At 36.4% G+C, this 26,311-nt stretch overlaps 1 protein-coding gene across 5 annotated transcripts in view; it reads right to left on the bottom strand.

The window, feature by feature from the left end:
- Positions 1-16,947: 16,947 nt before the first annotated feature.
- LOC128998222 (fructose-bisphosphate aldolase-like) overlaps positions 16,948-26,311 on the bottom strand; it is a 41,008-nt gene continuing 31,644 nt past the window's right edge. For all 5 annotated transcript variants that reach the window (XM_054424255.1, XM_054424258.1, XM_054424253.1 and 2 more), the window contains 7 exons: positions 25,979-26,170; positions 24,699-24,910; positions 23,608-23,798; positions 22,489-22,717; positions 21,740-21,864; positions 20,597-20,674; positions 16,948-17,915 (listed from right to left, as the gene is read on the bottom strand). In XM_054424255.1, coding sequence (XP_054280230.1) covers positions 17,820-17,915; positions 20,597-20,674; positions 21,740-21,864; positions 22,489-22,717; positions 23,608-23,798; positions 24,699-24,910; positions 25,979-26,145 — 1,098 coding nt within the window. In that variant the 5' untranslated portion in view covers positions 26,146-26,170 and the 3' untranslated portion in view covers positions 16,948-17,819. The remainder of the gene's footprint in view (positions 17,916-20,596; positions 20,675-21,739; positions 21,865-22,488; positions 22,718-23,607; positions 23,799-24,698; positions 24,911-25,978; positions 26,171-26,311) is intronic.

Below are 26,311 nucleotides of genomic sequence, written 5' to 3'. Positions count from 1 at the left end.
CTGTTTCATAGTGGAAGTGGGCTCTTGTTTCACTTTCACAGTGGTCGGATAGACATTTTGAACATTTGTTTTTGCATCGTGGATTAGGGCAATGGTATCTCCTTTTAGCATAATTCTTCCTATCTTGTACCTAGTCCCACTCCTTATATTAATTTCTTCAGATTCATCTAAGGCAATGTTCATGAATTCATCAAACCCTAGAATGATGCCTTCAAAACGCTTGTTCCTCACTTCTTGTATCCAGATACATACTCGCACACGACTTTGAAAGTATCGGAATATTACATTTACTGGTGATACCATAACCTTTACAATTTTAGGATTAGGCCTAGAATGATCCATTTTTGAAAGGTGCTAGCCAACGTCTAGAATTGAGAAGACTGTTGACCGTTGACTGACGACGTGTCGTAACACTTCGGCCCAAGTAACACTTCGGCCCAGTAACATTTCGGCCCGAAACCCTCAGATGTGTCCTACGGTCCAACTCTCTACCTGCCCACTAGTAACACTTCGTCCCAAAAAATATTTGACAGGTTAGGTTAGGTTAGGTTAGGTTAGGTAAGATTCCACCGATTCTCCGTCATGTGAGGTCAGAGGATGCAAGGGGTGACGGTTGGGCGACATTCCACCAGAGGGTGGTTGCAAAGTATACAGGTCATGTACCTCTTACTACCTGAACTGCGTTCCTCAACCCTTGTCAATTTTTCGTCGGGCCGAAATGTTACTCCATTAGCTTATTTAATCATCTGTAAAAGCGAGTGGGACGAAATGATACTGTTTTTCTAAGAAATTTGAGTTTGGCCGAAATGTTACTGGGCCGAAGTGTTACTACATCGACTGACGACATTGACGGCAAATAAGGTTCAAAAATAAGGCGGAAATGGAAAAAAGGCAATGGCTGTAAGTGTACGCAAGACTGAAGGAAAAGGTCGACATAAATTAATTCTGTACTATCATAGGTTTAAATATTGACTACGAGTTATGCGCACAGAATTTTATCATATTTTAAAATCTAAGGTCTGTTTTATTTTTAAAATTATGAAATTGAGTTTATTTTAGCATGTAAACAGCAAAACAGCTACAACACGGCCGCCTTTAACTCCAGGCCGCGGCCTTCGAACTGGCAACGTCGCAAGTGGTATTGTAACAGCTGTTTTTTTTATCAACTAATGTTATTTGTGTATTTACGAAAGATTGATTACTGGACTATGACAATATTGACTCCGCTTAAAAATGTACAGATATAGATTTTAATTCATATTGTTTCAATTTTAAATTCTGTATGTTTTATTTTCAATATTTTAATAAATTTATGTTCATAAATTAAAAATTAAATCAATAAAGTGCGAATTAATGAGCTGATGTCACCTGTCTGCCATGTTATGTTATGGGACGTCTGTCGCTAAACAACACCACTCGCGATGTTGCCAATTCTACCAGGCCGCTGCCTGTAGTTAAAGGCGGCCGTGGATACTAACAGCTTATAGGTTAAATCTAGCAGCTATAAGCTTGTTATCTTATTAAACAGCTTTAAATATTGACATGGAATTAATTTCCCCATGGACTACAGAGGGAAAGCGCACGGCCACCTTTAACTTCAGGCCGCAACCTAAGAAGTAGCAACATCGCAATTAGGGCTGTAACAGCTGTTTTGTTTAGAGGCAGCTTATGGTATTTGTGTATTGTTTTAAGAATACGAAAGCTTGGTTACTGGGTTATGAAAATATTGACTCCACTTTAAATGTACAAAAATAGATTTTCAATTTAAAATTGTTTTGGTTTCCGTTTTCAATTCTATAAGTTTTATTTTCAATATTTAAATTTGAAACGCAAATTGATGAGGTGGTGTCACCTGTCTGCCATGTTATCTTAAAAGACGTCTGGCGCTAGACAACACTACTTGCAACGTTGCCAATTTTAACAGGCCGCAGCCTGGAGTGAAAGGTGGCCGTGCGCTTTCCCTCTGTAGTCCATGGGGAAATTAATTCCATGTCAATATTTTTTAAGATAACATTAATAAGTTAACAATAATTTTAATTGTTGTTTAATAAGATAACATGCTTATAGCTGCTAGATTTAACTTATGAGCTGTTAGTAGCCACGGCCGTCTTTAACTACAGGCCGCGGCCTGGTAGAATTGGCAACATCGCGAGTGGTGTTGTTTAGTGACAGACGTCCCATAAGATAACATGGCAGACAGGTGACATCAGCTCATTAATTCGCACTTTATTGATTTAATTTTTAATTTATGAACATAAATTTATTAAAATATTGAAAATAAAACATACAGAATTTAAAATTGAAACAATATGAATTAAAATCTATATCTGTACATTTTTAAGCGGAGTCAATATTGTCGTAGTCCAGTAATCAATCTTTCGTAAATACACAAATAACATTAGTTGATAAAAAAAACAGCTGTTACAATACCACTTGCGACGTTGCCAATTCGAAGGCCGCGTCCCGGAGTTAAAGGCGACCGTGTAGTAGCTGTTTACATGCTAAAATAAACTTAATTTCATAATTTTAAAAATGAAACAGGCCTAAGATTTTAAAATATGATAAAATTCTGTGCGCATAACTCGTAGTCAACATTTAAACCTATGCTAGTACAGAATTAATTTATGTCGACCTTTTCCTTGAGTCTTGCGTAAACTTACAGCCATTGCCTTTTTTCGATTTCCGCCTTGTTTTGGAACCTTATTTGTCGTCAATGGTCAATGTCGTCAGTCAACGTTCAACAGTCTTCTCAATTCTAGACGTTCACGTTGGCTAGCACCTTTCAAAAATGGATCATTCTAGGCCTAATCTTAAAATTGTAAAGGTTATGGTATCACCAGTAAATGTAATATTCCGATACTTTCAAAGTCGTGTGCGAGTATGTATCTGGATACAAAAAGTGAGGAACAAGCGTTTTGAAGGCATCATCTTAGGGTTTGATGAATTCATGAACATTGTCTTAGATGAATCTGAAGAAATTAATATAAGGAGTGGGACTAGGTACAAGATAGGAAGAATTATGCTAAAAGGAGATACCATTGCCCTAATCCACGATGCAAAAACAAATGTTCAAAATGTCTATCCGACCACTGTGAAAGTGAAACAAGAGCCCACTTCCACTATGAAACAGGAGCCCCCCTCCCCTTAACTAGGCCTAGGCCCTAAAGTCACTGTATTTGGCTAGTGCTTAACATATTGGTAAGTTTAGGTTGATAGCCTATAACTTGAAGTGTTACAAAATTATAATTTTTATTATTTTTACCAGAGCCAATGTAAATTTCTTATAAGTTTATTTATCTTAGGCCTATACTTTTCTGAGGTAGGCCTATATTCAAAAGTATTTAATGTATACTTTCTCTCATCCGAGTTAAAATTAATTTAACTCCATGCACAGATATTATAACCTCCCTAGTAGGGGTTACATTATCTGTGCTCCAGGTGAAAAAAATTTCTAGGCCTAAATCTAATTAAGTTAGTCCGATGTCTAAACTTTGATATCCAAGTCCATCACAGTTTTATGAAAAATACCTAAAAAAGCTAAGGTCACTTTTACAATCCTGAAGTGTGGAATTGTGTAAAAAAAATGTAACTTATTTTAGGGTTTTGGACTTCCGGTGATATAGGTAAGTTATTATGGGTTAAATAGACTTTTCCGTTCCTAAATAAAGTTCAAAACCTCATTTTATACAGTTTCACACTTCAGGATGTGTGTTTAGGGTGAGTTAGGCTTTGGTTTATTGTATAAGAAAACTATAAGTTAGTCGAAGCACTTTCAAGTAAAAAGAAAATATGATTCCTTACCATTTACCACATCGTCCTCACCACAATCTTCGGATCGGGAAGTAGGCTAGTCAGATTTCTTTCCTCCAACGGGTCTTGAAGAGTACACATTCTGTAGGCTAGTCAGATTTCTTTCCTCGAACGGGTCTTGAAGAGTACACGTACACATTCTACATTCTCCAGTACACATTCTAGAGGTGTTGGAATGTGTGCTGTTCAATGTAATCTGTAGTTTAGTAATATGGCCTTTCTATTAGGCTAGGTATTCTTTGAGTTGTTTTGTGAAGCTGTTGATTGTGGTTGTTGATTTTATATGTTCTGGTGATGGATAGTAAAAATATGTGCCTGTATTGATGGGGGTATTGCTTGTTTTTTTGTAGTCGGAGCTGCTTTGTGTTAATGTTGTGTTTGTTTCAGGTGTTTTATGTGTGTATTACACACCTACAACACTTAAAACAAACACAACTGTGTATGTCTGATCGTGGGGTGGGGGATGATTTTTTGGCTAGAAGTATTGTGTCATATACAGGGTGATCAACTCAAGGATGCCACCATTGGGATATCGGAAACTGTAAGAATTAGAGAAAACTTTAAATGGGGGACATTCCTTTATTCTTTGTGGCAGTTAAAAATATGATTTTAGTTTTTTTTAATTCAGCCGCCATTTTCCAAAATATTTCCATTTTCCAAAATGGCGGCCAACTTTGAAATTTCTTATGGAACAGCCTATATTTTATCATCTTTTCGGATAGAACATGCAATTTAAAAACTTTTTTATTCTTGACATTTTTTCGATAAACCAACTCGTTTAGGAGTTACAGCCTATGGAAAAATGACTTCCGGTGTACATTTTACATCATATAGCTCCGAAAAAAGTAGGTTTATAGCGAAAATGCGAAGAGAAAATAAGTCAAATAAGTCTTAAAATTGCATCCACATTCCAAAAAGTCCATACAATTTGTTAAAAATATTAATTCTATTATTTAAAAATGGCGGCCATTTTCCAAAATGGCGGCAAACTTGAAAAGTGGATAACTGTGTATTTTATTGTCTTAATGGAATGTGGATGCAATTTTAAGACTTATTTACTCTTCACATTTTCTCTATAAACCTACTTTTTTTGGAGCTACATGATGTAAAATGTACACCGGAAGTCATTTTTCCATAGGCTGTAACTCCTAAACGAGTTGGTTTATCGAAAAAATGTCAAGAATAAAAAAGTTTTTAAATTGCATGTTCTATCCGAAAACATGATAAAATACAGGGTGTTCCATAAGAAATTTCAAAGTTGGCCGCCATTTTGGAAAATGGCGGCTGAATTTAAAAAAAACTAAAATCATATTTTTAGCTGCCACAAAAAATAAAGGAATGTTCCCCATTTAAAGTTTTCTCTAATTCTTACAGTTTCCGATATCCCAATGGTGGCCTCCTTGAGTTGATCACCCTGTATACTTACACAGTCCAATTTTGCTATCGACAAATTTATCTTAGCAAAAAATTGAACTCTTATCAATAAATTTAGTAACTTAGTACAATACTATACTGTACTACTGTTTACATCAGTTAATTAGTTAACACATTCTTAGGCCCAATTAACTTAAGGCTTTGCTTATAGTTCATGATTCAATTTTGGTGTTTGTTTCAGTGATTGATGATGCTGAAGCAGAATGGCCCACAAAAGGGAATGTTCGGAACAAGAATAAACTGCAAAATAGTTTCAAGTGACTTCTTGATATGAATATAAGTGTTAGGCCTAGTTTGGTGACTTTTATAGGGCTATTTTTTCTCAACTACCTACCTATTTCTTTTGCCTCTGTGAAGTGGACCTCTTGTTTTGTTAGCAGTGTTTATGACTTTTAAGTTAACGTTGAACTGTATGTGATGTTATAACAGTTAGTTTTAGAATTTCCATTGATTTTACTATCAACAAAAGTGTTTGATATCAATTTTATTCTTTGTACTTTTATTTTTTTTAAGTTTAGCCCAACAATATGCAAAGACTTAATGCTCTAGAATGTCTTTAAGTATATTTAATGGTAGACCTAAACAAATATGTAATATGTTAATGGAATAAACACTAGTTTCATCAATACTAGAAGATTTTTATTTAATTGTAGCAATTCACAATGTTTTAGCTTATTCTTTAATTAAAAGTTAACTGCTGTTTGTACCTAATTAAAATAGTATAAAGGAAAATAATCAAATAACTGCAAGCTAAAGCAAATAAATCCTACCAGAAAATACATTTTAAAACCAGTATATACATCTCACCAGACACATCAATGTATCCTAATTGAAAAAAATATAATAATATAATAAAACTTAACAATTAATTGTCAAAAAATTATGGAAAATCGTTGCTTTCATAAATGAAAAATTAAATGAAAAGTATAACTTCTAAATTGTGTTCTATACAATCTTTAGAACATCAGTCATACCATAGACAAACGTACACAGTAACTACATGGGGCTCCCAGCGGTGTGGGCCAGAACCTATGGTAACCGCAGCACGGCTGACAGTCTAAATTTAATCCTTTTTGTCATTCTTTAGAAAGGCACATTGGTAGATTTTTAATAAAGTAGGCCTACCAGAAAATGTAATATTCTAACACTTTTTGTAGGCCTATTTAATTTCTGTAAATTAAAAAAAAACAATTTTTTAACTTACATAGGCCAAACATTTTTTCAAAGCTGCAATGCAGCTCTATAATGTTTGTTATAACGTTTCACGTGTAGCGAACGTTTTTTTATTTCTCTATATGAATGAGTTCTTGCCAACTCATGAAATTTAAATTCTTTAGTGACTTAGTTCTTAATTATGTGCTATGAATGAATTCCCAACAGTGTGCAAGATATCAAAAGAACCTTTTAAAACTAAACTTTTGTATTGCTGCTATGCCTCGTCCCAGGGACAGAGTTGATAATTTTGTTTAACTTGTAAACTGAACCTAATATCAATGATAAAATAAAAGGTATACAATGTTAGTCCAGTAACAGAAGAAGCTTTTAAGATATTCCTGCAAAGATGTCTTTTACCATGATAATACTAATACTAGAGTTTCATATATTACATGTATCACAGAATATGTGACCAATTTACATATTTATATCACATAAGTTAGTAATGCACAAATAGACACAAGTAAGATAAAAACAAAACAAAAAATAACATTACAACTAAAATAATACAACTCAAAATTTTGCAAATTTTACTGTGTATGTCTGATTGTGGGGGGGGGGGAATCAAATTTAAAATATAACTAAATTGTGTTCTACACAATCTTTAAAACATCAGTCATACCACAGACAAAATGAAGTATGGAATGCATCGTCACATGCAAAAAAGGTTAACATTGCAGTCAATGACATGACTCTGATTGTAACTGGTTGTTTGAAACCAACCCCAGTACACAAACTCTATCCTATCATAGGAATTGCCCCTCCATCAATCCGACGTGATGTCGCTGCCGACGCAGAAAGGACTAAGCAAGAGACCCTCGTTACCAAGCCATTACACCGTTACCCGTTACCAACCTGCAGAGTGACGGCTTTGGTCCCGAAAGAGCTTTCTGTCACGGACACGAGTTCTGGATGGATCACTCTCAAGCAGTTAGGAGGCCACGTTGACTAACCCTCCCATACCAGCCAGGGAGGAACTGGCTCCTGGTGGAGGCCTGCATTACACGGTGTGGAAGAATCGAATCAGGGTTGAGGTACCAAAATGCAAGACAAACATGCAGAAATGGGGTCTCTTACCAGAGGAAGAAAACATCTTGTGTGCGTGTGGTGCTGTTCAGGATCCTGGCCATCTGCTTATCTGTCCACGTCTACACCAGTCATGCACATTAGATGATCTTTCACAAGCGAATGACAAAGCCATATTGGTAGCTAATTTCTAGAAAAGTGAAATCTGATTTTCGGACACGCAAAGTAATTATCAGGGCGCAGAAGTGACCGTTGCACAAAAAGACATCTGCCGAGAAATAGTTCTGATGGCATTGTCTAAAAATCCTTAATCTGAAAAACCATAGACAGCATAATTTTGATGTGAATTTTTGAATCATTTTGATGTGAATGGTTGGCACCAGGAGCCAAATATTTTGATGTGGCAAAAAGGTGACTACATGGCCTTTTGCATGCACGGTCCTTTTTAGCGAATTTCCCATATAGGGAATAAGATATTACCGTAGTACCTGGACCTGGGACTGATTTTTGTGAGTAATTATTGTAGTCATTGTTGGGGGAGTAGTCATTGTAGGTGAAGACGTAGACCTTCTCGTCTTTCTGAATGATTTAGGCACTGAAATGACATGTCTACCTTCAGCTTCAGAAGAGTAGCAAAGATGAGGCTGGCTGTTGCCACTACTCCACAACCTCCTACAATGACCCCCCCCCCCACAAATATCACCAAAGTCAGTACTTTTTACCCATGTACTCACAGGGTGCGACACAATCTCAACGTCGTTTGGCCATGGCAAAAACAAATTCAACAACTTGGTGAGTATAGGTAAAAGTATGAGCTTGCTGATCTGGCTGAGGTTTTCCTGTAACAAGACTCCACCAAGAAAGTTGTAAGATGTGTAGGCATTAAAAATTTTGTGACCCTTTATGGGAGTGACATTAAAATTGAGACCTTTAATCGCCTTCGCTACAAGTTGTTTGTCTCTTTGAACAACATCAACCTTGCCCATCTACCGATTGGGTAAACTCATATTGGGTTAAATCATTGGGTCAAAAGGATGCTTCAGGCCTCCACGCTCTCATGTGCGACCACCATGTTCAGAAATGTTTGGGGGCTGAGAAAATCCTACTGGTTGGTGATGGAAGCTCGACTATCAAGGACTTACCACCGTTACTTCTACCATGGATTCTTCTATCGAAATGCGCCTATGCAAAATATCATGTAGGCCTTAGTGAAAAAATGTTGCAGCTGCCATAAAGCTGGGCAGAAATGTTCCGTCCTTTGCCAAGCTTGTGATGGAAAATCATGCACAAATGATCCGAGACCGGAACTCGATGATGAGGATACGAATCTTACAATTGAGTTTGCATCTGTCGGCCCAGCCAACATTGGCAAAGAAAGCAGCACCGCCTTCATTTGAACATTTTTCCGATGTTTTTTTTTCAACACATTTCCGATTTGAACAGTGTCAAATGGCAGAAAAATTTAAATACGTCCATTTATACATCATAGGTTATTGTCAGTCACATGTTATATAATTATTCCTTTTATTAAATAAATTATCCATACAGATGTGTTATAGTCCTCGCCACCCTAACTTGAGGCAGCCCAAGGCCGCACTAGATATACGGCTTGCGGCCTTGGGCTGCCTCAAGTTAGGGTGGCGAGGACTATAGATAGTTTACTTTAATTTCTGCAAAATCCCCTTCTTATGTTATCTACCGTTTTGGAAAGAACCACTGGGTCTATAAATGCCCGCTGGGGCTCAAATGAAAGCTTATTAAATTATTTTTCATTTAGATCTGTATGGATTTTCTTGTGGGTAAGTACATTTAACAATATGAGACAAAATACCCTCGCCGCAGCAAACCTGCCGACTAATCGAATTTCCATTTGTCTGAATTGATTTTCAATTAAAAATATTTTAATAACATTTTTAACGAGTACCTAGGTTTGCTGCTACAAGGAAACTAATAAAGTGTGTTTTTTAGTAAAATATTGATAGCTTAGTCGTTTCAATCGTTTCAATATGTAGGTACAGTACATATACAAAATAAATAAATTTGCCAAGTTTGATCAAAATATATCCATAAACAAGCAAACTACAACATTTGACAATATTCTCCATAAGAATAACATGGGAATTTTAAATTTAAAATTTTTTTAATTTTTTCCGTTACTAATAACCGAACAAAAATACTTTTATATACTAAATTATTTGTTTTTTAAGCTCTTTAAAAGGTCTAAAGAGAAATTGGGAAATTTTGTGTTTTGAGGGTCAAAAGTGAGAAAAACCAATTTTTACCCCATAAAACCCCGTAAAGCCCCGTTTCCATGGTCCGATCATGCTGGTTCGCGAACTCATTCAAGTTTATCCTGCTTTACACCTTTAACCAAATTTCATCAAAATCGGACAAAAATTACTCAAGTTATTGAGTTCACAGACGTATATACATATATATATATATATATAAATCTGTATATATATACATATATAAAAATTTGAACGAATGGTGTTTTTGGCCTCTGGGGACATCAAAACGAAAAAGTAAATCGGTCCCGGGTCTAGGTCTTACCGTGCCACCTACGGTAATAGCTACTTTCCCTATAGGGAAATTCGCTAATAATAGACCATGGCGAAATTTTTAAATATTTTGAAAATTTTCTATGGTTTTCAAAAATAATGGACGTTGTTATAATCTCAAACATTAGCAAATATCCAGTCCAAATATGTTATCCAGTCTAAGAAAAGATAAGGCAACACTTTCTGTCAGAGGCATACTTCAAGAAATATTTGGCAAAAAGAAAAAAAAAATTAAATTGTACGGTTTTTTGGCTACTAGCACAGGTCTTTTGCAGCTGCAGCCTTGGTTTCTTACTTGTGGTATAGCAGGTCCTAACAACATACTAAAAAACTAGAACTACATGACCTTTTTTTTACAAAAAAAAAAAACACTTTTACCCTCCCTGTTGCAGCAAACCTAAGTACTCGTTACACTAATTATATTTAAATAGGGAATAAATGTGATATTTTTATGAAAACATTTGAGGGTAAATCGAATTAGGCAAATGGAAATTCCTTTAGTCTGCAGGTTTGCTGTGTCGAGGGTATTTAATGCTTATAACTTGACTGAACTATTATCACTAAGATAAGAAGGTAAATTAGGAAATAGTCTAGGTACAGTATTCTCACCTAAAACTCGCTTCTTGCTTCTTTATTTACACCAATCATTGTCTTTGTTACGGCACGTGATGCGCCAAATGTTTTGGTAATAATAAAAAACTAACACTTTGAATAGAACTATGATTTCAGTGGTGTAGAAATGAGCAAATGATACTACAGTAGTGGACTGTATAAATGAACTGTGATGAAATAAATTGCTATAATGAACTAATGCGGTTTTAACTAAATGTGAGATACGTGGAGGGAACTGCCTCACACGTCCTATACGAAGCTATGCTAACCGAACAATGTGCTGCTTATCGATGCCCTGACAAAAGACACCTCCCTCACTCAGATTGGGGTTACAACTTTCTAAGAACTGGTGAGGAAGGGCCCCTCCTTTCGCAGAAGGACAATGTTTATGACTCTGTGCTAAAAGCCGACAAGCGACGCCTAGCAGAAAGTAGGTTTAGAATTTAAATGTGATATGAATATGATAAACTATTTACCTACAATATTATCAACACTAAGAACATAAATGAAACAATAAACAATCATGACACTAAACAGTCTTTATTCTTAAATGTTTTACAAAAATAAGGTCATCTTCGTGAAAATGTTTTACACAAACACGAGAATTGTTTGAAGATGTCTAATCTGACCGAGGAATAGCATGAAGCCATTGTTGCTTTTGTGGCGGATCACTTGGAATCTAAAACACTGTATGTATCTTTCAGTTTTAATTAAGCTTTCGTAATTACTTTTACACCCAAGCACAACACATCTATCTGCCATGTCCTAGTAACAAATTCAATGTCATTACTAAATTATTTAAGTTAGGTAGTAGAAGCGTGAATAAGTAAATCAGTACGCGACTCCTCCATACATTGTAATAGTGAGACGATCGCGCATCAAGACTCAGATGCGCCGTTCCCAGTTCTCGCTCGCTGCGGCCTTGTGTACTAGAGACCCATCAACTATGTCAGCAACAAAAATTAGAATTGTAGACATTAGCGCATTTTGTGACTGGCTCACAAAACTAGGTTCTTTTTTAATAAAAAAAAAATGGGGACAGCAGGACCATAGATGGGATGTCTACTTCAGTACTCGATAGTCAATGACGAAATTAATTTCTTGATTAAGAGGTTTCTATTGAGATGTTCTTTTGAAAATAGCTGCACATTTGTTGAACAGTGCTGTACCTCCAAACAGTGAAATAAACTGAAAGGTTAGTAAATGCAGCCTTTCCATGTTCAGTGCTATACATCTTTCTGGATTAGCTATCAACATGCAGACCCGTTTTTTACCCTGTCAGCATTCTAGGCACAACTATAATAGTAGCGCCCCTTACCAATATAAGTAACAGGGTGTCCACCAACCGGGAAATCTGGGAATTATACGTTAGTTTTTTTTAACCGGAAATTTTGCGTGAATTTTATATTTCTACCAGGAATGTTAAATTTACCGAGATCGCGCATGACAACAGTGACGTTTCCGTGACCACGGGAGAATATGTCTACACACGGCCGTGAGGGATGATAAGAATATTGCCGGAAAAGAACAGAATTTTGCCTCATTCGCGGTAGACGATGATAATCTCCTCAAGACCGTGGGATGTGTTCTTATTGCCCAGTCATGGAAGACAATAATTATGTCTACATGACCGCAGAAAATAGTGCAAATTTTGCCACAAATGCGGGACGCGATTATGATATCTATACGACCGCGAGGGATTATCAGAAGTTTACCACGATCATACAACCACCATTTTTTTTATTTTCCAATTTTTTGGCGATCCTAAAAAAAACCAATTGCCTCGTACCCTAGGCACGTGCCTACCGTGCCTATTCGGTAAATTGGCCCTGTCAACATGACGACCAAAATATATTTTTTTTTTTTTATTTTTTTATGTTTTTTAAGAGGTTGGCGGCCTCTTTTAACTTTGCATTTGCCCGTCCACATAGACTAAGCGCTCGTGCTCGGATCGTTTACAGCAAAGCAAGGAGTGAGCCGGTACAGTACAAAGGTGAAATTTTAGTGGCAGTGACCACGATCCGAACCCACGACATCGCTGCCTTTGGTCCAAACTTCCGCGACGCTACCGACTGAACCACCGAACATATTATGCTAGTCTACTATAGTACTCTTCAAAAGTGGAGGGGAAGCCTATTACAACACCTCAGATGTCAAAACTTAAGTGTGATAAAACTTACATAGGCCTACGTTAGCTTTTGGATAAAGCCACTAGTTATTAATTAATTAACTACTGTACATTTAATCCAACAAAAAAAAAACTAAAATGTTGGACTGTTCATCTGGGAATCAAGCTAGGATAGGCACAGGAGTTGCACACAGACAGGCTGTATCTTGATATTCAAACCTAAATCACTTGGCTATTAACACCTAAATATTTACAGTACTGTAATCTCTACACACACTTGTCAGCCCAAGCGTAGTACTGCAGTTCTAAACTTGACTCCCAGGTAAGTCAAACACAGCTTTAACCTGTTTTGTTGGGGTATTCTTGCATAGATAATTAGGTGTTAGTGGAAGTTTGCTAGTATTACTCTTGTGTTTGATATATGCTCTTCAGTACCTACTTAAATGTATTGCAGATACAAGTTGTGTGGACGAGACAAAGGAATTGGCTAACTCTGAAACTCGCTAACTCGTCGGTCGTGTGTCGGAACTGGCTAACCGTCCCAGTCAGGAATTGGCTAACTCCGGAACCTGCTAACTCGATTTTGTCCCGCGGTGGAATTCGCTAACCCGGCTGCGCCCACTGCACGGAGCGTTGCCAACCTTGTACGACAAAATAATCGTACACTGCCGTATTTAAAATTGTCAGTAATAAAGATACAGTATTGTTATTGTTTTTTTTTTGTTATCAATTCCACTTTTAACAGCTACCTAGCACAAAGTAATTAAAAAGCAATTAAAAGATAATTAAAAAGTTTTTTTATATTATTTAACTGTACAACGGACAATTAAATGTTTATATTTTCAATCTTAAATATAAATGCCAGTATTATAAGAAAATAACAGAATATGAAAAATATTGAAAATCCAGTAGTACCAACTAAACCACTATGAAATTAAGCTAAAAATACACGTGAGTTCTCAAACACGGATAACAAATTAAATCGTGTTGTCGTAATAAACCATTATTAATAGAGGCATTAACCATCGTGACTTTCATAACTAATTTATAGCCTTAAAATTAAAGGTTCATCGTTGAATCGTCCAACTTACGTGTAAAAATATGACATTCGTTTGGTAACAGTTTATAAAATAGCTGTAAATCTAGGCCTATAGTTCATACAAAACCAAAGCATTGTAAACCTAGGCCTACTAGTAAAAGCTAGTACCCTAATCCTAAAATTTGTTGAATTCATTAGTTATAATGTTAAGGCCCGTTCACACGGGGCGAGTTTACAAGCTACACGCCAGCGTGTAAGAAGCCGGCGAGTTGGCGAGTGTGCTTGTAGTCGTTCACACGATGCTTTTTCCACTCGCTCAGTAGCTGGCTTGAACCAAATCCTCCAACACCTTTGAGTAACAAGCGCACAAGCACAAGCAACTGTGTTCACACTGGGCTACTTTACACGCCTACTCGCTCAAAAGCTGGCGAGTTGGCGTGTAAAGTAGCGGCAGCGTCAACTTTTTCCAGAGTTTTTTTACAAGCAGCTTTTGAGCGAGTACGTCGTTCACACTGAGCTATTTTACTAGCTGCGTGTAAAAAAACCGGCGTGTAGCTTGTAAACTCGCCCCGTGTGAACGGGGCTTTACATATTTCAATACCGGTTTTTAAGATTGTAAACCTAAGCCCCATTAATAAATAATAGGAGTAGATATAATATTCTTATATTAAAACGTGACAGAGGGTTATTTTATTTCTGAACCGGCGACTTGACGGATTTTCGTGATTTTAGTGTTGAAAGAAATATAAATTTAAAAGGAAGGGAATGTTGAAGTCAACGTTTATTTTAGGGTTTCAGGTAGATGTCAAGTTTTAATTTTTTCAAATATCTAGCAGCTGGCGTTGTCATTTTTTAAAGTATGGTTCAATGTAAATTGGTTTAATTAAGCGAGTTAGTGGGTTTCAAAATGTTAAAAAATGTTAACTTAGGACAAAAATAGGCCTATTGATCGTCGGTATTACATATTTTTCAGCAATGTATTTTTTTTATTGTAAAGTGTTTTGCGTTATCAGTAAATGTGAAATATTGAGCTATATATCCTAAATACTTACGTATAATCAAGTTTTGTCATAATAATAATCTGTGTCGATAATATAATAAAAGTTCTGTGGACAAGCTGTGTAATACCAATACAATCCTAGGTACAGTACTACTAGTACTGTTAGGTACTGTACCAACGATCGTATCGGTACCATAATGTCGTATCCTACTAATAATTAGGACTAAGAGCAATGTAGTCGATAAAATAAATGTATGTTCAGAACTATGTTTATTATTGTTATTATTATTATTATCATTATATTATTAGGGTGGAAAATGCATTATAGTCTTACCATAGACTAAACAACACAAGTAGACTTCACATACCATTGTAAATTTTGAAGCTTGTTTTTCGTGTCTAGTTCATGTCCTGTGACACTGATCGCTAGTGTTGACGAAATGTTGTTTCTATTAGTTTATAGTTAAAATAATGATTTGTTCTCAACTGTTTATATAACCAGGAGACGAGTTATTGTTCATAATTAAACGTTTTATTTGGTTACCGGTAAATGAGGTTTTAAATGACTGATAACAAGAAATAAATTGTAAACAAAACACGACCTCTACAGACAGTGCACCGGACAGAACTAATAATAAAATAGTCCTTAGCTGATCCAAGGATGTGAAATCTACTAAGGGGATATGTACTACACTTTCGGTAACTCTGGCCAACAATCTGCGTTCTTGGCATTGGACGGAGTGCGAGGCTTCTGATTGGGAGTTAGCAAGTTCCGCCGAGACACTGTAGCGACTTCTGTACTAGGACAGAATTGGCTAACTCCGGAACCTGCTAGCCCGCTCTAGAGCCGGGTTAGCGGGTTCCGGAATTTAGCCAATTCCAAAACCGAACAAGTTAGCAAGTTCCTCTCATCAACCAAATTTGATGATAGGGCGTTTAACATGGGGTTAGCGAGTTCCAGAGTTAGCCAATACCGCGGACCAGTGTGGACCTATCTAAACTTAACCTGCATCCTACAACTTGATAATTTTTTAACAAATTCAACCTTCAACCTTGAGAGAGATGAAGCAGTGGTGTAGTGATGGAGAGAGTGGTGCAGTTGCTTCAGGACAAAAGGCCCTGGGGGGAGGGGCAGAACTACTGGGAAGGAACAATTTTGTCATTGTTCCAAATATTGGACATAAAACTAAATTTGGCCTTTCTTATGAACTAATTACTTGTTTTTATGTTGTAATTATGAACTTAGAAACTAATTATGTTTCTATCGTGCAAACTAAATGGCATTACAGTATAACAAATTGGTAAATTACTTTATTAAAGTATAATGATTGTAACTGAATCTCAACCTTAAGTTAGAAGTTGCCAGTAGAAAATCAGTACAAGCTTCAGTAATCATAAATTTGGTGTAGTGACCTTTTTTTGTAATTCTATTATGACTATAATTTGTGATCGTGGCAGAATCGTGATCATCTCCCAGTGGTGCAAAAAATCTTTTAACATCTTCCACAATTCTAAGTCATCATTATTGTCTCCTGCGATCCAGAAAGAAGATTGAACATCTCCCATGAGTGCCATAACATTGTCATTATACCCCTCTATCGTGGGGAAATTTCAATAATCTCTCGCAATTTAACATTACTGTCGTTCCCCGCGATCGTGGCATAATCTTGCACATCACTTAACCCTGCGATAGCGGCAATATTATTGCTAACAACTAATAAACAAAAACCGACGTTTCCATCCAATTCTCAGTTTTATTTTTGAGGCTAGAAATTGTGAATCAACAACAGATTTTAAAAACGGACCCATCCCTTTAAGGAGGTATTTATGTACGAAGCAGGGTGGGGTGATATTCAATGTTTTGAGGGGGGGCGGATTAAGCCATTTCTGATCCAGGAATATCCAACCTTGCTCCGCCACTGAGATGAGTTGGTATCTGTCCAAATCCTTCCACGGGTTTTTAAAAACCACAAAATAAACTTGTCACTGCCTACTAAATTCATCTTATCAAAATATAAAATCACTCTCCACTAAATGAAGGAAGTATGATGTTATATTGAGAATGGGTGCATTTGGAGAACTGTAATGGGTATAATGAGAAAATAAAGTTAATATAGTCATCTCATTGTATAATATGGTACTTTATTTTATCCTCATGGCAATCAATTTGGTGGTGAGTTACATTTTAAGTCAACACTGATAGATATTTTATAGTTACACAACAAATCAAGTAATGTTATGTTTTTACATCAAACAATTAAGTTGTATATACATGCCTGCATTTCTAGCTTTCATTCATTCACACAAATATTACAACAATGCTACTAATTTAAAATATAACCCTAAAATATACGCAGAGAAATATTAAAGGATAAGCAGTAGACATTAGCAACATGAAACATAGAATCTAGAATTAGACAATAGACGACGCTTTCCTGTCCACGTCCGGCTTAACCTTTTGCCTGAGAACATCTTTTCCCTACTTACTCGGTGTACAACTGGAGTCTCTACATTACAGTCTTACCAAAAACAAAACAGAAAACATAAAAAGGATTTGGATTCATAATGGTATGTTTGCTGTTCATTTTAGCCTCTGGAGAGCCTTTTGTTTATACTGTATAACGATAGGTTTCTTACCACTGCAAGACTAATTTTTATGGGATCTGAAATTTATCTCTTTTAGGATCACTCATAAAAATAAGTTTGCTATGGTAAATATCTATAACATGTACATATATTATAATGAATGACATTAAAATAATAATATATAAGACATTTTAAATTGTTAAATAGCTAAATCATGCATAAGAATTGAAATAATGATTGGTAACTGATTTTGTGTTCAATAATAAACAACTGACAATAGAAACATAATTGACAGTGAAATAATGATTGAAAAATAAATAGCTGACTTTGTTGTCAGTGTTAAAAACTATATTTATGAAAAATGCTTAAAAAAATAAATCTAATGAAAATATAAACGGAGTAGTGTTTTTAGTAAGCATGGTTCTTGATGAAGAGACTGGAGTCGCCAGCCTTTCCAGCGATGGAACCGGCTTCATACTTGCCCAGAGACGCTTCTCCATTAGCCTGAAACAGTCACATTTAAATTGTGAAACTCAATATAACAACTACAGAGGTGTGGTAAACAATTTTGTTAAATCTAAAAAGAAGTTTGTTGTCAATCAAAATTGGGTTTGAAAAACAACTTTGAAATCAATAAAATGGCGGTGGAGTGAATAAAACAATTAGTTTAGTCTTAGTATTTTTAACAGTATCTGGCCTGGTAGTTACTTGGTTTGTCAAGGGTTCCTTGCTGTAGCTAGGGAAGTGGTGTGAATAAAGAGCTACAACTAGGTTTCAAAATAGGAAAAGTAAGACAAATGCTGATCTTCATGCATGCTATCTCCTCGGCAGACGACTAACTTGGCTAGTTGATGATTGGGCTGTTAAGAGTCTCTTAAAGACACAGCTTCAGACAGTGACAACGTATGAGGCAAAGGTGTTTGCTTATGTTAAATTTTATAAATTTGTTTTTCATTTGATTTGAATTTGAATGAATATTTAGTTTGTTATTTAAATATCAAAAACAATTTTATGTTGTAATGGATAAAAACACATAATTGGCCAACTTGGTGTTTTGTGTAGTATTGAAACCCAATTTTGTTTCAAGGACTGTTGATTTGGTCCATGTGCCTTCCAAAAATACAAATACATAGTAAACCCACAGAAACCTCTCAATGTTGTTTTGTACAATCACTATAGCAACAATGTCCACTGACGGGACATGAAGGAGTTTTATTGATCACTGCATTTACCACCACATTGATTTTAGTACACATCAATTCAATTGAGATTGAATTCATGTGAATTCAATTGAATGTTGAATTGAATTCAATTGAATGTTGAATTGAATTCAATTGGTGTACTTTTATTTGTTATTTTAGTACACATTGATAAAAAAAACTTTGATTAACAATTTGAAACATTTGTAAGAGCGAAGGTTTTAATGTAAAAGTGATGATTTTTTGGCTGCCAAATTTACAATGAGATTGATACTGCAATCTCCCCACAAAAATAAGTGAATATTTTAGTGTACAGTCTAACCTTGATGTAACGAATTCCTTGATATAACAAATTTTTTTTAATCCCCTAGAACTCTCCATAAGACACAATGTATATTTTACCTCTACATAACGAACAAACCATAACAACGACCTTGATTTAACAAATTTTTCGTGATTTCGGCTAAAACAAGACACCTCAATATAACGAATTTATCATTGTCAGAACCTCTACATTGCGAATTTAACCTCTGCATAACGAATTGTCTACGTCTTTCCCTCGATATAACAAATCCCTCACCCAATTATTGTTTTGGGAAAATCTGTTTCTTTATCAAATGAAATGGAAGCGATGTCACGTCATCGCTTGCGCTAACATTCGTCTGCTCCGTTTTACATCTTTGTCTGCTGTCGCTGCGCGTGCTATGTTGCAACTGAGAACTGATTTCATTCTCTGAGGACTGATGACGACTAAATGTTTAGTAAGCTGTGATTGGGCGATATGGGATAACTATGGTGAATCGTACAATTTTTGGATAAAAAGAAACCTAAGAAAGAATATAAAAACAAAACCAAAGAGAAAGAATAGCAACATCGTTATTTTACCATTCCTTTTACGACTGTTTTTATTATCCTTAAGCAAACGAATAAGCAACTATGAGTATACACTTTTATAATGACTTATCTAATAATTTATTGTTTTCAATACGATTTCTTTCAACTAGCAACATCAATGCTATAGTTAATGATTATTATTGACATTCCTCTGTTGTGATAAATCAGTACTGTACTGTACTGTTAGTACCCTACCGGCCTATCGCCATTAGTAGCTTACAAAACTTTCTACTGTTTTGTTTTGTTCTTTACATGGTTTATGACTACGCAATACAGTGTTTGGCTAGGTTTTAGGAGAGTTAGAACAAGCTGTGATTTTAAACTTACAGCTTTTAACCTGTACCAAGGTCAGTGCCATTGTCATGATTGCGCAATATTCAAGATCCCTCCCCTTTATTATGCCGGATAATTTAGGTTCTACTGTACAATGTAAACACTGTACTGTAAAGTATTGTAGCCTATGCTACTTTAATTGTACTATATTTTAATGAGGTCAAATCCCGACCTATATTGACTGACGCTGGTTCTGAACCTCGACTTAGCGAAATTCCTGCAAACCTAACCTCTATATAACGAACCTCGTTTTAACGAAATCCTTGATATAACGAATATTCAGTTCGGTCCCTTCAGATTCGTTATACCGAGGTTGGACTGTATTATTGCAGATTCTAGATTGAAAAGTGGCATGACTGAAAATTTTGGCATTTACTACCTGAGTAAATTCTAAAATTAAATTTTACTTTATTATTCTTTACCCTTTTTCATACTTACAGATTATTCAACTGCACAAGTAACAACAGTAACAGTAACAACTTTTACATTTGCTCAATAACTTTCAGAAAGCTTGGAGGTATTTTAATTCTAAGAAGTGGTGTTTTTTAAATTTAATTTTGAACTAGCTTGCTTGTCTGTGTGTCGCTTGCTGTGCTGAGTTTGGTGGAGTCCTTACTATCAAAGCTAATATTAATGGCAAAGTCTTGTTACAACTGTACTTTCCTGAAGTTAAGCTTATCATCATATAGGCACTTAAAATTATCTCACTATACATCTCAAACTAAACAAACTGAAATAAGATCAAATAGGTAATCTAACCTTTGCACGCTTCAGAAGTTCAGCCTGTGCAGCTTTCACATTTTCAGGTTTTCCTCCCCACGCCTTCAGCACTGAAGCCTGCAAAGACAAGGTAGGATTATACAGAAATATTTCTTACATTATAAAAAATGTGCAACATGACATTTAGGCACTCCAAAATCATGTTTATGAGCATAACTAAATTTAATTAATTTACTCTCAGTGAATATAGTATTCAATCTTGATTAAAAACCTCTAAATTAAATTACGGTAACCATAGTTCCCATGGGGTGAAATGTTTCCAAACAATGTTGCCCTCACTGTTTGTTTATCATTGCCTTGCACGACTGTGGAAAATCCTGACTATCTCCTGCAGTAAAGAACATATAATCATCATGCCACGATCACAGCCGAATCATGATCATCCAACCCCTCTTGGTCTCGGTAACATGATCGTAGTCTTCAGTGATCGCGGAAATGTCATTGTTGTCCATCGTAAAAGCTTGAAATCGCTTAATGCTCGCACACCTCTATCTACGAGATGTGTTGTACATCTAACATAACTTGTTTGAATTTTTGTACTACTTTTGGCGAGGCAAAAGTACCCCACGCAGGTGTTATAGGGTCAAGTATTATGAGTAAATATTTAAATATTTGGCATTCATTGTACAGCTGTGTAATTGTATGCTCGGCCACACTAAAGCTAACACTATAACTTCATACTACGAACCCAAATGTTAGTGCTCACAAACTTGTGAGAGCTAACAGAACTTATTACAGTAAACCCGCATTAATCCAGACAATCCTAGTTGTCCAGTTTGGTGAAAGTAAGAATATAAAAAAAAATATTTATTCAATTAATAATTTTTCATTGATTATCAATTACAACAGCATTTATGCCTAAAGCTCCGCCGTTGCACTTATGATCACAGTGACAATCAAATTCTACACAACACAACTTTTTTAGAGTGGCACAATCATAACTTAGCTCTATGAGTTTAAAGACATATTTGCTATAGAGTGGCTGTCTGGATAAAGCAAGGTTCTTTTCAAAGATGTCATGAATAATAAGGGATTCACTGTGGTTTGTTTAGTTAAATATCATAGATGACCAAGTCGTAAGTTTATTTTTTTTTGCAAGAACCTGTGACCTGTGGTTTTTACCTGAAGGGCACGTCCGTAACTGAAGGTGAGTTTCCAGGGCTTGGGAATACCCTGCAGTTTGTTGATGGCATCCAAGTTGACTGAGGCATCTTCCTCGGATTGACCACCGGACAAGAATGTCACTCCTGAAAAAATCAAATTGGTGTTAGAAGGAAAGAACAAATTGAGACACGTCAAGTCGGCCAACATCCAAGTAAAATGAAGTGAATGGGTTTAGTTACCACAAAAGATAGTTTCGAGTATTACAGTAGAACAGCAGTTATCTGAACCCTGACTAATCGAGTTGTGGTTTAACTGAGTCACTGGCTGCTTGTAATAAAGATAAATTGGATGTTTTGCAATCTGGTTTCAAATCGCAATTTTTAAAATTTCAATACTAAACTATATTTAAAAAAAGGCTTTGGTTCCTTTTAAACACAACTCAGCGAGATAATGTGCAATTTCAAAGACTGTTTGAGATGGTCTTACACATACAGGAACAAGACATTGCCATTGGTCAGAGGGTGAATAATCTGCTGTCTATTGAATCTGAATGTAGCTGGTTCAATCTTGAACAAGATTGATTCTGGATCCAGATGCCATTTGTCAATGGGCATGGATTTGCTATAGCATAAACTCTTCATAAACTCATTATGAATTAATTTTGATATCCAAAAGGTAAATGTAAGATAAATGGATTTGGGTCATAAAAAAAAAAAAAATGAAAAATGAAAAAATTGCATGGAAAACACAAAAATGTAACAAATTACCCGGGACAGCAGCAGGCATAGTTCTAGAGAGAGCTTGAACAGTAGCACGAGCGTTCTCTTCATAGGTGGACTTCTTAGCAGCTGACATGCCTGAAGTGACCATGTTGGGCTTGAGGAGGGTGCCTTCCAAGTAGACGTGGTGGTCGTTGAGTGCCTTGTAAACAGCTGCAAGAACTGTCTCTGTCACTTTCTGTGCTCTGTCTATATCGTGGTCTCCGTCAACCAACACCTGTGAACCGAGAAATTATGTCACACAACAGAGGTCAAACCTCAACTCATAAAGGAAAGAGACTGAGGAAGTGAAACTGTAGAAATAATTGTGTTGATATAAATAGTAGTTATTTATTTGCTTTCATGCAGTTTTGAACATTAAGAGATTCATACCATCGAACCCTCAAATTTTAGCAATAAGAAGTCATTTGTGTCTACAAAATCATAGACAAAAGAGTTAAATACAGACAGCAGTGCTGCGGTTAGCATAAATTCTGGCGTCCACCGCTAGGAGTGCCGTGAAGTTTTGGCTGCTGTAGTAGTGTCAAGCGCTAGCGAGCGTTGTCAAGACAAGTTGGTAGTTGGAGCCAGGGTCGTCAACTTCTGGAGAATTCCCGGAACCCAGGGATTTGAAGTTCTGATATTTTTCCGTGTTTAAAAAAATTACGGAGTTTAAAAAAGGGCTTTTCTGTTAAAATTACAGGATTTCAGACGTTTGTACTTTACCCATACTGAAAAGTGGGTCTGATGGTAGCATTTTGTTTGCAAGGGTGGTAGTCCTGGTAGCAGACGGTAAGTCAACGATGGCAGTGAATTGACAAACACTGCTCTAGCGGCACATCGCGGAACCTTCCTTTGTCTGTCTATATTTAATTCTTATGTCTATGATAAAATCAAACAGTTTGGACTAGTAGCTCCCCAGTAATCAACATAACAAAGTGCGAACTGCAAACTAACTGGGTGATCAAAGAAGATAAACCATCTATACTTTACATAAAAACCATAAAGTTCTTCTTCAGGTATAGGATTTTATATATATATATCAGTAGCCCTTTTAAAAAAGAAAACGTTTTTATACATTTTACACCACCAAAATTTAGGAGGTAAAAGACAATTTTAATTACAAACCTCAGGCTCAACAATTGGAACTATGCGTTGGGATTGGCAGATGGAAGCGTAACGTGCCAGAACATTGGCGTTTTCCAAAATAGCTTGGTAAGAAGGAGTGTTCTTGCCAATCTTCAGGACACAACGCCACTTGGCGAATTGGCATCCGTCCTTCTTGTACTGGGCACACCTTTGGGCCAAGTCATCAAGTCCTGCAAAATCATGTAAGGGAGATTAGAGTAACAGGTTAAATGCAATAAAAACTAATGGTTTGAATTGGTTAAACTTTTACACAATAAGTTGAGTCAAATTATGCATTTATTAATTAATAAGTTCAAGATTTAACTATCAATGGAAGTAATGATCATACAGTAGAACCCCTTTAATCCCAGCCCCCGTAATCCGATCGCCTCATTGCTGTACTTTATACACAGTACAGTAGTTCTTTATTCACTATGTTTACTACTGTATTAAATAAACACTGTATTTTACTTTTTAAAGGATTTTTCACCTTTCCCGTAACAATTACGATTCATTTTAGATAGGTTTTAGCGATAGTTATGTAAAAACAACAATATGTTCTGTAATTTGAACTGTTCAATAGCCCGAACTACTGCTGGTCCCAATTAGTTCGAATTAAAGAGGTTCTACTGTACATTACTTCATAATGTGCCAACTTTATTATGAAGCAAAACTAAAAGGACGACTTATAGTAAATTGTTTAATGTATCAAAACCATGGGAGAGAATAGAATTTTGACAGTAACCAACTATAAATTAAAATATGTTATATTTAAGTAAACATTTTCTCCAGCTGGTTTATATATTCGGCATGTCTACTTCTGGATCCAAAAGTGAATGCTATAAGTAAAAGTATCAAACCACTTTTTTCGATATTAAATAGAAGTTATTAATGTTTTTTGTACAAGGAGGCATTAGGAAATATTTTAAGTGAATATTTTTACTTCAAGCATTAGTTCCACGGTGTGCTGTGAATTTTATAAGAGAGGAATTTTTATTTTACCATTACACAATAAATCAATACTCTCAACTCAAATGCTTCATACACAGAATTATTTGTAACAAGTTAAGAAGAAGTTATGGCTTAGGCACCTTGGGTGGTGACTTCGTCCTCTGAGCCGAAGAGAGGAACAACTCCCTTGTCAACCTTGATGCCGAGGAGGATGCCTCGCTTGTTAAGCAAATCCACTAAGGGAGTTCCGTCATCAGCCTTCTGGTACAATGTCTCGTGGAACAGGATCACTCCGGAGATGTGTTCTGCTATCGCCGGGTCAGTGGAGAACAGGAGTTGTCGGTAAAGTCGTCTGCGTAAAACTCAAATTCAGTACTTTGTAAAATATGAGATCAGTTAGAATGGCAAATAGGGTTGGTAATGGAAAATAAAGGTTAATTTATAAGTACTACAAATTTAATTTTTGATTACTCATATTTGGAAAATACTATTTATGAAGCAGCTTTGAATTGTGAACGTAATGGACTCATTTTCTTTGGACCTAAACAGTCTGATATGGAACAGATCCAATTCCAAATAGTTCCAATAGTGAGTCGGTGGCTCAGTCGGTAGCGTTGCGGACTTCGGGCCCAAGGCAGCGATGTCGTGGGTTCGGATCCTGGTCACTGCCAATAACATTTTATCAGTACGGTTCACCTTTGTACTGTACCGGCTCACTCCTTGCTTTGCTGTAAACGATCCCCGCTCGGGCGCTTAGTCTATGTGGACGGGCAAATGCAAGGTTAAAAGAGGCCGCCAACATCTTAAAAAAAATGATCATTCGCAGAAAGGGTTGTTTCTCATTCTATTGACAACAATATGACACTAAATGAAATGTCCTCTACTTTAACAGTTTATTTAGCTGAGCATCTGCCTTCGCTTTGAAAGGATCAAAATTTTGAAAAGATGTAAATAAGTACTGCAATTACTTCCACACAAAGGAAGTAATGCTTTATAATGTAATGATTTGTAATGCCAGTAAGGAAGGCAATGCTTTATTGTTTTTTAAGCCAAGGATTGTGAGTAAAATAGAAAGTAGGTACACAAACAATCAGTCAACTCAGGGCCGTCCGAAGGGGGGGGGGGGCAACCTGCCCCGGGCGCTGTGGCTGAGGGGGCGCCGCGCATCGGCTATTATTGTATTAACATAGTATAAAAATATGCGAATGCAACTATTACTGGGGGGGGAGGGGGCGCCACGACCACGTTTGCTCTGGGCGCCGCCAACCCTAGGGATGGCCCTGAGTCAACTCAAGTTGAGACTTGAGACATCAAAGCAGCTAGGTACACAATGGATAGTGAGCAAATCCCCACACTATACTTGCTTCTTTATTTTTTTCCATTTTATTCTCAGCCAGAAGAAGAATTCGGTTTGACTGACCTATTCTCCTCAGTGTTCTCTACTCCAATGTCCTTGAGACGGCTACCGCAGGTACCCACGGACTCGTCAGCAGCCAGGATGCCCTTGCCTGGAGCCACGATGGCTTGGGCGATCTTCTTGAGCTCCTCCTGCAGCTCGGGTGGGGGGTAGTTGAAGTAGGTGGTCATATTGGCGCTGGTGCAATACGAGGGTCTGAAACAATATAGGCTAGTTATTGTAAAGAAAATACTATTTCATATAATAAGAGGATAAAGCAATAGGTAGGTAGATAAGTTTTGGGAAGGCGGTGGCTTAGTCTGTTACGCGGCGGACTACTAATCCATGGGGCAATAT

Source organism: Macrosteles quadrilineatus, unplaced genomic scaffold (assembly GCF_028750875.1).
Source record: "Macrosteles quadrilineatus isolate MER2022 unplaced genomic scaffold, UCM_ALF_1.0 Scaffold_7__1_contigs__length_78375512, whole genome shotgun sequence".
In the NCBI taxonomy this organism is placed as follows: Eukaryota; Metazoa; Arthropoda; class Insecta; order Hemiptera; family Cicadellidae; genus Macrosteles; species Macrosteles quadrilineatus.
This window is presented reverse-complemented; position numbering and strand designations above follow the sequence as displayed.